Source organism: Otolemur garnettii, unplaced genomic scaffold (assembly GCF_000181295.1).
Source record: "Otolemur garnettii isolate 467f Iridium unplaced genomic scaffold, OtoGar3 scaffold00015, whole genome shotgun sequence".
Taxonomy (NCBI): domain Eukaryota; kingdom Metazoa; phylum Chordata; class Mammalia; order Primates; family Galagidae; genus Otolemur; species Otolemur garnettii.
Genome location: NW_003852410.1, coordinates 15,374,278 through 15,389,060, shown reverse-complemented (window position 1 = coordinate 15,389,060; position 14,783 = coordinate 15,374,278). Strand labels below are relative to the sequence as shown.

General features: G+C 40.5%; 1 protein-coding gene across 2 annotated transcripts; it reads right to left on the bottom strand.

Annotated features, from left to right (window-relative positions):
• Positions 1-574: 574 nt before the first annotated feature.
• On the bottom strand, positions 575-14,320 carry PROK2 (prokineticin 2). 2 transcript variants are annotated; one of them, XM_003785495.3, is made up of 4 exons: positions 14,159-14,320; positions 10,730-10,855; positions 2,052-2,114; positions 575-770 (listed from the first exon to the last, which is right to left on the bottom strand). In XM_003785495.3, exons 1-4 carry the CDS (start codon positions 14,252-14,254, stop codon positions 666-668), a joined length of 390 nt encoding a protein of 129 aa, XP_003785543.1. In that variant the 5' UTR covers positions 14,255-14,320; the 3' UTR covers positions 575-665. The 2 variants fall into 2 exon arrangements, with proteins under 2 accessions (XP_003785543.1, XP_003785542.1); XM_003785494.3 differs by lacking the exon at positions 2,052-2,114.
• Positions 14,321-14,783: the final 463 nt, after the last annotated feature.

Sequence of the window (14,783 nt, the reverse complement as noted above, 5' to 3'; positions counted from 1 at the left end):
AAGTCCCAGAAGTACACCTAGTCTCCACCCCAGGAGAGGAACCTGGCATGCCTAGTTCAACTATCCACTCTGTTCACTGTCTAAGGATCAGGCTAAAAGCTGAATTCTTGTCAGTGATTCTGCCAGCAAGCTAAAGGGCACAGACCCTCTGCTTTTAAATGCCAGAGAGGAGAGACGGGAACCAGAGAATTAAGTGAGGGCTTTATAATTCCTCGAGGAATATTAGGGAAGAGACCAAATGTGTGTGGATGTGTCTTGGGGCACAGATAGGGGTGGGGCTGGGGAGGGGGGAGAAAAAAATATTTCTGTAACAAAATATCAAATTCTCATGTTCCTCATTTTTGTGAAAATGGGTAAGTTGTTGACATAAAAAAAGCCAAACCAGACCAAAATGCAAACAGGGAAATGAGAACCAGTTCCATTATGGCTTCTACTTTATATTTCTATCCAAAATTAAAGTTCCCTTTCAGGAAAGAAAAAAAGAAAAGAAAACAACAAACCAACCATCATTTTAAAATCAAAGATAAAAAGGTTACTTAGAAAGTTGAGAAAGCAAGAGCATTTCTTTCTGGCATATTATTAAATATTTGTTTGGCACAATCACAAGGGAGATTTTACAGACATCAACGTGGCTATTCACACTCAAAGTTTCTACTCTGACATGATCACTTTCGGGCTAAACAAATGTATCGGTTAAATGAAGTCCGTAAACAGGCCAAGCCTGGCAGACATGGACAGGTGTGGTGCATTCTCCGCCCGAAAAACGGAACCTGAATAAAAAAGAAAAGGGAGTCAGAGCAGGAAATGTTTGAAAACCGAACCAAACCATTCTCGACATACGTCTTTAAGTAACAATAACTGCAGTTTATTGAGATTTAACTCCCATTAGACAATACACTCTGCACTTTTTGTATATTATCCCTTCCCAACCTTACAATCACCTTGGAGAGATGGCAAATACTTTGCACTCAGTTTACAGATGAGAGAAGGAGGAATAGAGAGATAAGCACATTGTCCAAGGTCACGTATCTAAAGCTTGAGGTTTGGCTTGCCGCCTGAGCAGAGAGACCACGTTTTTAGTCACTGAGCTCTCCTACCTTTTACGCTTGCTCATTTTATTGCTTTTTATGGTGTTCTGCTATTCAAGTTCCTTAAAAACGTGGTGTCATAGGCTCAAACACATCTATGTAATGAGCAAATATAAACTTACAATCAATAAGCAATGTATAACAATTCATACATTTGCACACAGATGTCAGAAGTCAAAATGCTGGGAAAAAATTAAAAAAGGAATAGAGTGGAATCAGGGAAGGAGGCAAGCTCAATTTGCATAGAAGGAACAAACCTGACCCTGGCCTATAGAGACTCAGCAGCGAAAGGTCTGCTTCGTTCTCAGAGTCACACTAAGAACCCACCCCACACCGCCAGTGAAGCCGGGTTGAGGAGGATTGTCCAGCCACTAGTGTGCTGGCTCTCTGTGCCGGCGGCAAGCGGAGTACACAAAACACAAAGAAAGCCAAAAATTGTTTTCTATCCCCTGGGAATGGTGCCTTCTTGAGACTCTGCCTGTCTTGTAAGTTACGTCCAGCAAGTTTAACCCCAGACCTGTAGACGTACTATAGCCAGTGAAATGGGATGGTAAGGACCATGGTGCAGGCTACCGTGGGACCTGCGAGCTGCTATAGACTCATGCCTCAGAGATCCTTCCATGGTTTACACATGGCAGAAAATACATTCTTCCTGCTTCCAAACTCAAATGCTTTATTCAACATCATTCTAGGGCATTTCCTATTCTACTGTACCAAAAGAGGCCACCCCACACCAATGACCTAGCCTTATGAGAAAATCGGAGGTCCCTCTTCCAGATGCCTTTAGATAGATTTCACTATGTACATATTTTTAAAGGCCTGTGTGTAGACAGTGGCAGAACCATTCTAACACTATTGGGGGTGAACTGGTAGGATACACCCAATTCTATAATAGTCCAACCACGTAAAGACTAACTATTCCAGGTGTATCTCTCGGTGGTATCATGCTCACATTCTTCTTACCTCCTTTTTCCTTTTTCTTCTCTTCCTCTTTCTTCTTTCCTGCCTTCCCTTTCCAAATTGGTTCTGGAAGGGCCAGGGAAATGACCGAGATCAATAAGGACAAAAGGAAGAAAGAGAAGCAACAGGAGGGCAGGGTGTGGGCGTGGTGGACAGGCAGCGCAAGGTACAGCCGAGCCACCCCAGCTCCCCTGGCCCTCTCATACTGTGGCAGTGTCTATGTACAGGCCTGTTGGCCATTAGCTTAACGTAGACCTGTGCTCAGAATGGTTCTGTCACTGTGTGAGTCGGAGGAGAACACAAAGGGCTGGCTCCTCTGCTGCCACCTAGAACACATCAGAGGAGACGGGTGCTGCCGGATGGGCTCAGACTATTGTAACTGGATAGCATCAGAAGTGATGATCAATGACCTTTATAATCCATTCTGACCCGGAGGTTTGAAGAGGTTCTTTTCACCATGCCTAAAACCACTGCACAGGCCAGCGGTTCTCACCTAGGGTGACTCTGCCTGGGGGACATTTGGCAGTGTCTGGAGACAGTTTCTGTTTGTCAAACTGGGGGCAGGAGGTGTCTAGTCCCACATAGTGGGTTAAGGCCGAGCGTGCTGCTAAACATCCCACAACGTAAAGGACAGCCCCTCATAACAAAGAATTATCCAGCTCAAAATGCTGGCAGTGCTGAGGTTGAGGAAAAAATGTCACAGGCACCAATTATCCAAGGAAAATGACACTGAAATAAATAATATGTGCCCATAATAAACATGTCAAACTGTTATAAATGGAAACCACCAAGTTTGTTTCTTCCATTCACTCATTCAACAGATTATCTGTTAAGTGCCACCTATTTCCAGTGCTGAGGATACAGCAATGAACAAAACAGGGGGCTCCTCATCATCACAGATCTTACATGTCAGGAATGAAAGGCAGATACCCAGTGAGACAGTGCCAGCTACACACAAGCGCCCTCACAGGCCTCGGGTTTTGTGCTGTATGCATCACGACCCCGTGATCACTCTCTGGCCTGTCACCTGGGGCTGTCGGCACCCTGAAAACAGCAAGAGAACAAAAGAACCAAGACTGATGCCACGAATTGGGCCTCCGAAGGTATCACATGTCAAGGTCACCCCAAATCTGCCTGCCAGATTATCCATCCTGTTTTGAGACAAGCTGAGTGGCTTCATTTTCTTCTTCTTCTTTTTAAAATGTTTATTTTTATTTATTTTTTAGAGACAGAGTCTCACTTTATCACCCATGGTAGAGTGCCATGGTGTCACAGCTCACAGCAACCTCCAGGTCCTGGGCTTAGCTGATTCTCTTGCCTCAGCCTCCTGAGTAGCTGGGACTATAGGTGCCTGCCGCAATGCCTGGCTATTATTTTTGTTGCAGTTTGGCTGGGGCTGGGTTTGAACCCACCATCCTCCATATATGGGGCTGGCGTCCTACCCTGAGTAGCTTTTTCTTAAGAAGTGATGCGTCCAAGTGAGGTCACTCAGCTAGAAAGAATTAGTTCTGGTGGTCAAACTGGCCCTGATTTCTTCTAGATTTTGCTTCTTAAAAACTACCATGCCCAGACTCCAGGCTCTTTGAAGAGGAACCTGTATCTGTTCTATTTATGAGAACATGACTCATAGGCTGCTATAACACATAGAAGATGCTCACAGAGACATTAGCTAAATGCCTACCACTGCCCGGCCTGCACTCCTCACCCTTGCATAGACCAAGGCCAATGGAGGACCGGATGATCATCACAGGTCCTGTAGCCTCCTCACCACCCTACACATGCCTGGCACTGAGGCTGCCCAGTGCGATTCATACCACCAAACTCAGAGATGGATTATAGATAGATTTACCATGAAGCCAAAGAAGCTGAAGGCCCTCACCTGCACAGGACCCTCTAGGACCTGGGAGGCGCCTGGCAATGTGTTCCCAAGGTCAGATACTTCTGGGAAACTTCTTGAAGATCTCCTTGTATTCCTTTTCTTATCAAAGGCACCAAGATGGTATATGCACCAATCTGGATCTGCCTCGGCCAACTTTACATGATGATCAGACTGCACTGCAGGCCCCTAATACCTGGATCTCCTTTTCTCATTCAAACTCAGTTCATTTCTCCCTCCCTCCCTAGAGACTATAACTGCCCCCAGCTCTACGAGAATGTCCCTTTCTCCCCTCATACCTATGAGGACCTAATGACAAAAACTGTGATTACTGATACTACACACTCAGTATATGCTTGCCAATTCCTTTACTATCCCACTAACTCCTAAGATCTATCTCTATACACTGTGTGAGGAAGAGCTCACAGAAGATGCAGACTGGAACCATTTAGTCCAAATACCACTCAATCCAAAGTCTCAAATAGCCTAGAATTCCAAACAGCAAATACTAGATGTTACCAATTCAGAATATCCAGCACTTTTGAAAAAGCATAATTCTTATTCACTTGTAGTTGCTTTTAAAAACAAAATAGCACTTATAAAAGGGCCATGTGCGGGACACTTGTAATGATGGAAATGTTCTGTATCTTGTCTGCACTGATGTCAGCATCCTGCCTGTAACATTGTACTACAGTTTTGCAAGATGTTATCAGGAAAGACTGGGCAAAGGACATACAGTGCTAAAGTTGAGAAAACTTGCATTAGACTAAAGCATATTTATGCTTTGTGAGTGTCTTTGTTGATTTGAACCTGTAACCACAGCTCTGAAGAAATCAAGGTAGATAGTGGCTCCTGACATTGTGATAGGAGAGATGAGGGGATTAGCATACTTTGCTTTCCTTTACCCATCTGTTATTAATTTATTAAGTTACATCAGTTATATTTTACTATTTAAGAAATTATTTTGGTCAGTGGGCAAGAGACATGAGTAAACCTTCTCTAAAGAAGACAGACAATGGCTAACAAACATATGAAAAAATGCTCATCATCCCTAATTATTAGAGAAATGCAAATCAAAACCACCCTGAGATACCATCTAACCCCAGCGAGAATGGCCCACAACACAAACTCTCAAAACTACAAATGCTGTCATGGATGTGGAGAGAAGGGAACACTTTTACACTGCTGGTGGGACTGCAAACTAATAAAACCTTTTTGGAAGGCAGTAATAAGAACCCTCAAAGAACTCAAGCTAGACCTCCCATTTGATCCTGCAATCCCATTACTGGGCATCTACCTGGAAGGAAAAAAATCCTTTTATCATAAGGACACTTGCACTAGACTGTTTATTGCAGCTCAATTTACAATTGCCAAAATGTAGAAACAGCCTAAATGCCCACCAACCTAGGAATGGATTAACAAACTGTGGTATATGTACACCATGGAATACTATTCAGCCATTAAAAAAATGGAGACTCTACAGTCTTTGTATTAACCTGGATGGAAGTGGAACACATTATTCTTAGTAAAGCATCACAAGAGTGGACAAGCATGAATCCTGTGTATTCAATTCTGATATGAGGACAATTAATGACATGGTGGGGGTGGGGAAGGGGAGAGCAGAGAGAGGAAGAAAGAGGGAGGAGTGGAGGAAAGGAGGAGCAAAGAGAGGGAAGGAGGGAGGGGGTGGGGTGGGGTCTTGGTGGGTGCCACACATTTAGGGGGCAAGACACAATTGTAAGAGGGACTTTACCTAACAATTGCAATCAGTATAACTTGGTTTCTTATACCCTCAATGAATCCCCAACAATTAAAAAAAAATTATTTTGGTTTTTTTTTTTGAAACAGAGTCTTACTCTGTCACCCTGGTAGAGTACCATGACACCATACCTCACACCATAGCTCAAACTTTTGGGCTCAAGAGATCTTCCTGCCTCAACTTCCCAAGTAGCCGGGACTATAGGCTCTGATCACAATTCCTGTCTAGTTTTTCTATTTTTAGTAGAGATGGGGTCTCACTCTTGCTCAGGCTGGTCTTGAAACCTTGAGCTCAGGTGATCCATCCACCTACCTCGGCCTCCCAAAGTGCCAGAATTGCAGGTGTGAGCCACTGCACCTGACCAAGAAATATTTTTAATTAAAAAAATAACTTTTTAACATTTAAAACTTTTATATTAAAATTTTAATAATTTCACAATCTGAAATAATTATTATAGTAGAACCCCCATAGTGTAGATCCCTACACTGATCACCTCCTTAAGTTGACCTAATTTTTACTACATGTACGTATTAGTGCAGCTGGCCTAGTTCCTTATGTTGACCACCTTTGAATGTTAACTAGTTTGTTTCAGTCCCTTAGTGGTAAACTTACAGAGGCTCTACTGTATGTTTAAAATGTTTTATCATAGGTTTGTTGTAAAATCTCAGAACCACTGATAATCGTCAATTTTTATTAAACAAACAAGTCCCAGGTTTTTTCTAAGAGACAAGGTCTGTTGCCCAGGCTGGAGTACAGTGGCAAATTCATAGCTTATTACAGTCTTTAGCTCTTGGTCTTAAATTATCCTCCTGCTTCAACCTCCTTAGTAGTTGGGACTACAGGTGCACACCACTATGCCTACCTAATTTTTTTTTTTATTTTTTGTAGAAGTAGAGTCTCACTGAGTTGCCCAGGCTGGTCTCAAACTCCTGGCTTTAAATTCCCTTGCCTTGGCTTCCCAAAGTGCTAAAATTATATCCATGAGCCACCCTGCCTGGCTATGACCCAGGCTTTATTTAAAGTTTTTTCCTTCAGATAAGGAAAATGTACTGGTCAAGTTTTCAAGTTAAAAAAAAAAAAGAAAGAAAGAAAACTGGTGTTAAAATTATTTGTATAAAAAGTAGAGCAAAATTTAAAAACAAGATTTTTCTGGAAGAAACATAGTTGTTTAAATGGAAAACATGTAGAGCTGGGCCCAGTGGCATATACTTATAATCCTGGCACTTTGAGAGGTTGAAGCAAGAGAACTGCTTGAGACCAGCATTTTGAGACTGGCCTGGACAACACAGCAAGATCTCATCTCAAAAAAAATAGAAAAATTAGCTGAGCATGGTGACATGTGCGTATAGTTCCAGCTACTTAGAAGGCTGAGGTAGGTGGATCACTTGAGTTCAGCAGTTAAAGGTTGTAGTGAGCTATGATGATGACACTGCACTTAGCAGTCCTGCATGGGCGACAGAGGGAGACCCTGCCTTCAGAAAAAACAAAACAAACAAACAAAAAAAAAAAATAAAAAGAAAGAAAAAAGTTTACAAAATAGACAAAAAAACATTAATATTAACCACACAAGTATAAGCTCCCAAAGCCAAACATTAATCAAAATGAGATGCAAATTGGTAATCTTGTAATACTTAAACTTTGAGAAGTATCAGTAGATATTAAAATGTTGGCTTTCTTAAGCAGAAAGTTTTTCCTATAGATATGATTCAATAAGTCATTCTTCATTAAGTGTTAAAAATTAATTATTAAAAATGAATACCTATTAAAAATATTATTTGCTTTAAAACATGTCTAGAAAATGTACATCCCATCTCCCTAGCTGAACTTATGTATTTTATTGTTTTAAAATTAAAATAAATTTTAATATTGAAATAAAACACTAAATTAAACTCAGTGGCTATCACTTCCTACCTATAGCTATCAGTTTCCTTCAACACTGCCTATTTCACCCAAGTAAACAGATTTGGGTGGCTAATAATGACTAAGCCAAAACAAAATGGAAAAAGAATTTTCTCCATAATGTCTGTATTTTTACCATCTACTGATGAGCCATTAAAACTTAAAAGCAGAACTGAATACTGCCCACAATGTTTACAAGAAAATATTTGTGAAAGGTTTTTTCTTGAGTTGTTTTGAAGAGAATATACAGTAGTTGCGAGGTGTTCTAGAAGAAACTAAATGTTTTCAGGATAGATTAATTTCATCTGAAGTAAGTAACAACTCCAGGATCTACTCTCAAAATAGGTTATCAAATAATCTTTGAAAATGTATTTTATGACAGAACAGCAGCTAATATGAAAATTTACAAACTCAAGTTCCAGAAGTATATTTCAAGTGGACATCTGAATAGAAGAAAGTTAAAATTTGACATAAAACCTTATAAAAAAAAAGTACTTCTATTATTTTATCACTTAATTTTACATTGAAAACCATAATCTATTATTTAAAGATCTCATTATTAGACCCATGATAAAAATAAAATCATGGAGATGTATCTGTACTTATGGGAGAAGATTGATTTTGTTTACTTTCAGAATTGATGTTGCATTAAACCTGAACTTCAAGTGATCTAGGAACTGAGGAAATGGAATTTGGTTCCCTTTTAAATATCTCAAATTTAGAAAACCCATTAAAATTATTGTATGACACAAATTCCCAGTGTGAACTCTTATTACAGTGACCATTTCGCCTCTGTTATCTACTCAAAACAGTTTTGGTTAATTGAACTAAAAAGAAAATGGGGGGGGGGAGGGTTCAAATTAAACACAATGACTGCTTTCATGAAGGTAGAAAAGGGTAGTGATTAAGATTACATAGACAACGGGGTATAGGAAAGAAGTGAAGTCAATGTCTCCTCTCTTAAGGCCTTTGCTGCTTCAACTAGCTGGTGAACCCCTCTGAGGCTTAATGGCTAAACAAACCTACCTCACAGGCTTGTTGTGAGTATGAAATAAGAAATACGTGCACAACATTTAAATACAGAATGCCTGGTACATCATTACCATTTAACAAGTGGTAACTATCATTAACACAAAAATAGGCCCACAGAATATGTCACTTTTCCTTTGCTGTTTTAACAAACAGGTTACATGATTCTAGGGTACATGGAGTTATATTAACGCAGTATAAAAACAACACAATTCTTAAAGGACAACGTTAGAAGTAAACTTTTCAGAGACAATGCTTAAATGTACAAAGAATGACTCACAATTCAATAAAGATGATAATAAATCTGAGATCAATGCCAAAGGTGGCTGAGCCAGTGCCATTTCTGCATGGAAATTTGGCACTGAGATGCATGACTAACAGTTTAAGACTTTTTTTCTGTCTTAAAATGTCCAAGAATAAATGGTGCATATCACATTTTAAAATGACAATACAAGACTGGGGGTGGTGGCTCACACCTGTAATCCCAGCACTTTGGAAGATCAAGGCAAGAACACTGTGTGAGGCCAGGAGTTTGAGACTAGCTTGGGCAACATAGTAAGACCCTGTCTCTACAAAAAATAATAATTTTAAAAATTATCTGGACATAAAGGTGCATGTCTGTAGTCTCAGCTATTTGGGAGGCTGACGTAGGAGGTTCACTTGAGCCCAGGAGTTTCAGGTTGCAGTGAGCTGTGATGATGCAACAGAGACTTTATCTCAAAAAAATAAAATAAGATAAAATAAAACAAAACAAAATTACAGCATAGTCTTGCGTGGTAAAACAATGGGGAGGAATGGTTTAAACATAACAAGAAGTATTTCACAAGGTAACCACAGGAAAGCCAAAAGCAAATTCAGTCTTTAGAGAGGCCTAAACAACTGGAACCCAGATTATAGCTCACAGAGCTAACCCTAAACCAACAGGCTACAATTTATTTCATTATGTTCACTCCAAGAAGGTCAAAATATTGACTGTTATCTGGGACTGTGGAATATAGGAAAGCTGTTTGGCTCTATTACAGTTTTAAACCTGAAACCACATGGGTGAAAATAAGGTAGAAAATAGAATTCAGTGTGCTTTGAACATTTTCAACCCATTTTAAAATGAAAGTGTACAATGTATAGAGAGAACACTGCAGACTGAATCTGCCTCCCACAGGCCACCTGGGCTAGGGCTTGTCTCAACGCCCCTGGACCACACTTTACTCGCGGGGGAAATGAAAGGTGGGACTAGAGGAAGATGACACATTCCCAGGGGATTTTGTGAGCCCCTTCTGTGTTTCAAAAGTTTTTAATCTGATAGATGCGTTGATGGGACAGTGGTTGACACAGCTGCCTTCCAAAAGTTTTCAGTCTGAAGGGCAAAGAATCTCCAGCTCCACGCACTTCTCTGCTCCCTTCTGTCTCCCATCCAGCCCCTTCCTGATGTAACATAAGCCTGCCTCATCCCTATGGACAGGTGAGTCTGCAACCCTTGGGACACAACCTCTGATGCCCTGTCCAAACCTGTCACCCTGTGATACCACTTATTGTCAATAACTTCTCAAAAGTGTTCTTCAGGTCATTGTGATAAAGCAAATTGGAAAATTAAATACCATTAATCTCTAAAATGTGAACCATGTATTCTGTAGGTATAGAATCAAAATAGAGAGTTTTAAAATTAAGATACAAGTGTGACTATGCTATAGATGATTTTCTGAAAAAACACAAAAGGTAAAACAAAAGCAAAAAACAAAGCTAAAGCTTACATAGATCTAATATTAAAAGTCTTTTCAAAAACTTTTATCTTTGCAAAGGAGCATACTAGAACATGCCACATATTTTTGTCCTAAATAATTTTTAAGTGAATTTATATATTAGAAGAAATTATTTCCATAATGTTTCTAATGCCATGAGAACAATGATATGAAAATTACATCACTTGAATAAGGATTGTAGAGGATATGGTTCTTTGAAAATGGAAGGGGAAAGAAGGCAGGGGGTATTTTCTCCACTGTTATCTTTCCTGACTTTCAATTCCAGTCACATTGCCCTGGCCTTCATGTCATATAGACCTTGCTTGGAGTTAAATTATTGCAGCACAAGAGAACCACCATGAATACAAATATATATACTAACTTTACGAGTCAGCGGATGGCAGCTGTCTCCCAGTTTGCCCATAGGTGTGCAAATTCTTATGCTCTTAACCCAGATACTAACAGCACAGCACATGCCTCCACCACACTGGGGGTCCTTTTCGCAGGCCTGCAATGTAATAAACAAACAGATAAATATAGATAGTGGGAAAGACTCAGGCTAAGGAAATCTAAAATTAGCAGTGAAAATGCTCTTCAAATATTCAAACACTATGACTTTAATAATCACATACATATAAAAAAGAACTAGAATCTTCAATTGTTTGCACAAATGTATAATAAAATCTGATCAGATTTTTCCAGTTTTTCGAACAAAATAATAGCCCTTGGATTATGAAAATCTCAAAAAAAAAGATTAAAAAAACAGCTCTCTTTTTCTAGTCCTTTGTGGTTGATCTGGCTTTGAACATAAAGAATATTAGTCTTATACATAGCCATTAGGAACTACATAAATTGAATCACAAGATTTTATGACTATTAGCTGCAGAATACACTGGGCACAATTTTAAAAAGATATTTAAATGGTCTCTAAATCTGGCATGAAACACTCCAGACCCATAAAGGCACTGATGTAAGTTTTAGAAGTATTCATTTCCCTTTTCTAAAATTTGCATTTTGGTTCATGAGACTTGATGTTTCTCACACCACTGATTTGATTTCACCATTTCCTTTTTTTTTTTTTTTTTAAAGAAATCTTATAGGTTGAGAACAGATGGATGAAGACTTTTGCCTTATGTTCCCCTTTTTTTCAGGTAAATAACCCACAAAAGGATACTATTGGCTTAGGATATAGAAACGTGTACATTACAAAATCAAGTGAACTTTCCTGTAAAATCTGTCTGATTGAGAAATGTGACAGATGCAATTATCAAAGCACCTGCTTCCAAATATAAAATTTGTAAATGGATATAATCAAAGAATCAACTATGGAGGAATTTCTGCACTCAACTGAATGGAAATAAATAATAAGTCTAAATTTATTTGCATGCAAATAGGTCTGAAGAACTATTACTCTTTCCTAGAACCAACAAAAAGTAGAATGCTTTAACAGTATGCAGTGATCTGTTTCACTAGTGATAAGGTAAAAACATTCCATGTATGTGAGAACTAAAAAGTCTGTCATTTAGGCACAAATTTAAATGTACACTTATTAGAAACAATTAAAACAGTCCTTCATTTCTCAGTTTGGGAAACAGCCATAACTTTCAAAACAGAAATATATGGCACATTTTTCATCATTATTTTTCATTAAAGATGACCAACTATCTTGCTTTGGAGTTCATCTATTTCCTCCATTAAGTTTTTTTTTTTTTCTTTGTAGTCAGTTAAAATAAGTATCTGGATAAAAACTGCAATTTTTACTTTGGGGTTTTGGGATTTTATAGAATAATATCTAAACATTTCCATTTTCCAATTTCTACTGGTATGCCAGAAATCAAGTATATGATGTGGCCATTATATTCCATAAATGAGATCTCCAGTTTATGATCGTTTCTAAGGGTTTTAACAAATCTATATGGATATATAAATTGATTTCAAAATATCTACATATGTTACACACACACATATATATATATATTTTTAATGTGGAAGTTTTAGCCAGTATTTTATTTCAACAGATGATCAATACCCCGAATTCCAAGGTCCTACTAACTCTTTTAATAAGACATCAAAAATACAGCCAAAATCTTTTAAAATTCAATAACCTGGATTTTTAATATCCTATACACAATATATCTAGATAAGTTACTGAGGTTTTCATTTGAGTCCAGGTGGTTCTTGTCATATGATGTAACTATGTTTTATGACCATGTTGCTTTAGAGAACATGTTTTAATTCTCATTTTGTAACACTGAGTTAACACAACAAAAATAGCACACCTAACTGGGCATGTATGATAAACCCAGTCTAAACCTCTCTAACAGATAAACATGATGTGATAAAATTTCATTTTGTAACAAAAAGCTTCAGTTCTTGGAAAATTTACAAAGAATTGTATGGCTTTATGTATTTTTAATTAGACGGTTGTTTCCTAATAGCCTTCATCCTTCGCCCATTGTGGAGCTATTCAAATAGTGTTGCCATGTGAATGGAACAAAAAGATACTTATATTGCAAAAGAATCTTGGGCTGAGAGGATTAGGAGAAATCTAAAATGAACCAGCAGGGGAAGAAGGGAAAAAATGCAATCATGTTTCAATTCTCTGTAAAAACTTTTCCCCTAACCACTCAGGACTAGCTACTGACAAAGCCATGGAAGCGATTTTTAAAAATATTCTCTATTCTAATAAATACAGCAAAGCTTGTAATTAAATATCTATTGTATATAACCAAATGCCGCCACAGCACAAGGACTTCCAAAATGCTATAAACCCATTAATTAGTATAAAACAATAGAGCTTTATTTGCTCAAGAGAATGACATTTCCTTTAAAGTTAAATTTTATTGCACTGTGTATCATAATTTCAAATATAGGTGTTTTATTTAAATCCTATAATGCAGACTTAGATATTTGAAGTAATTTAATGAAGTGTAAAATAATTCTGCCCTATAAAAAAAGAGTAAAGCAGTTGAATGACTCAGAAATGGTAGTGGTTTTGCATTGTTGATGTAAACTACACTAGATTTTTAAATTTTGTATTGTAAACTCATTCTTCATATCCACACAAAGAAACTTGTTGGGAGTAGGAGAGAAATGAACTAGTTCCTACTTACAAACACGATGAAGACGTCTTCTCTAAGTTTAAATAACATCTACATGGCAACCTACTTCGTGATGCTGCAGAGCCCTGAAGGTGCTTTATTCAGCGGTCAGAAATGAAAAACTTTTACAAGAAGAACCTCAGGACGCTAAGGGGGTAAAAAAGTCCCAACCAGAAGGAAGTGCCAATTGCTTTTCAAAGCACACATGGCCCCGACCAAGTATTTCAAAGGGTTTCCGCAGGACTCCTGGGGAGCAGACTCCTTGAATGCAGGATTAAGCCCGCAGGACTTGGAGGGTACTCGCCCTGCTCCAGTGCGTTTCTGCAAGGGGCCGTCAATGTCAAGGTTCGAGGCTGGCACGCCTCCAAAAGCCCTTGAGAAGACTGAAACTTCCTTAAGTGTAACAGAAAAACAGAGCAAATAGGAGCAGCGAGGCTGTTGAGTGATGAAAAGAAAGTAAGCGAGAGAAGATGGTGATAAGGGTGGCGAGGTGACACTCCTGTCACTTTTTCTTCTAGGACGTTCCCAGTATCCCCAGTGTCTGCTGCTTTTGGAGCAGGGCACTTTCCCGAGTGCGACCGAGGCAAGTGTCCTGGCCCGGGGCGACCCTCCCGTGTCCCTTTCCGCCCCTTCACCGTCCGGGTCCCCAGCCTTCCCGGGCGCATCCCGAGCGCGCATCCCGGGCGGACAGGTGCGCTCGGGCCGCTTACCCCAGTGATCACCGCGGCGTCCCCGGAGCGGGGTGTGAGCAGCAGCAGTGGCAGCAGCAGCAGCAGCAGGAGCGGGGCGCGGCGCGGGCTCCTCATGGCGCCCGCGGGACTGGGCGGCCGTTGGGGCCGGCTGGGGGCGCGGGGACCGGGAGCGCTCGCCTAAGCGCGGAGCGGAGGGCGGGCGTGCGGGCGTGCGCGGCTCCCGCGAGCCTCCGGCCGTTATAAAGGCGAGCCCCGCCGTGACTCACATCGGCGCCCGCCCGGCGGCACGCGCGGGGGGCACGGCGCGGGCACACACCCCACGCCCCACGCGCACACGCGCGCCCGCCCCGGCCCGGCCGGCTCCGAGACGAGCACGTGCCGGCGCGCGGCTCCCGGCGCCCCCGCCTCGGGCAGCGCCACGCAGGCAGCGCCCCCCGCGGGGCGCCCCTCTCCGTGCCATTCTCTCCGCGGTCGCCCGGCGCTGCCTTTCGCACGCGCCTGAATCGCTTTTGTGGTCTCAGAGACACTCATTTGCTGTCCTGGTTTCCAGAGCTTCACGTGCTCGGCGCCGAAAACTTCCAGATCATTTGCTCTACAGATGTTTAGGGGGCGCCTGCTACGTGCCCAGAGCCGCGGACAAATA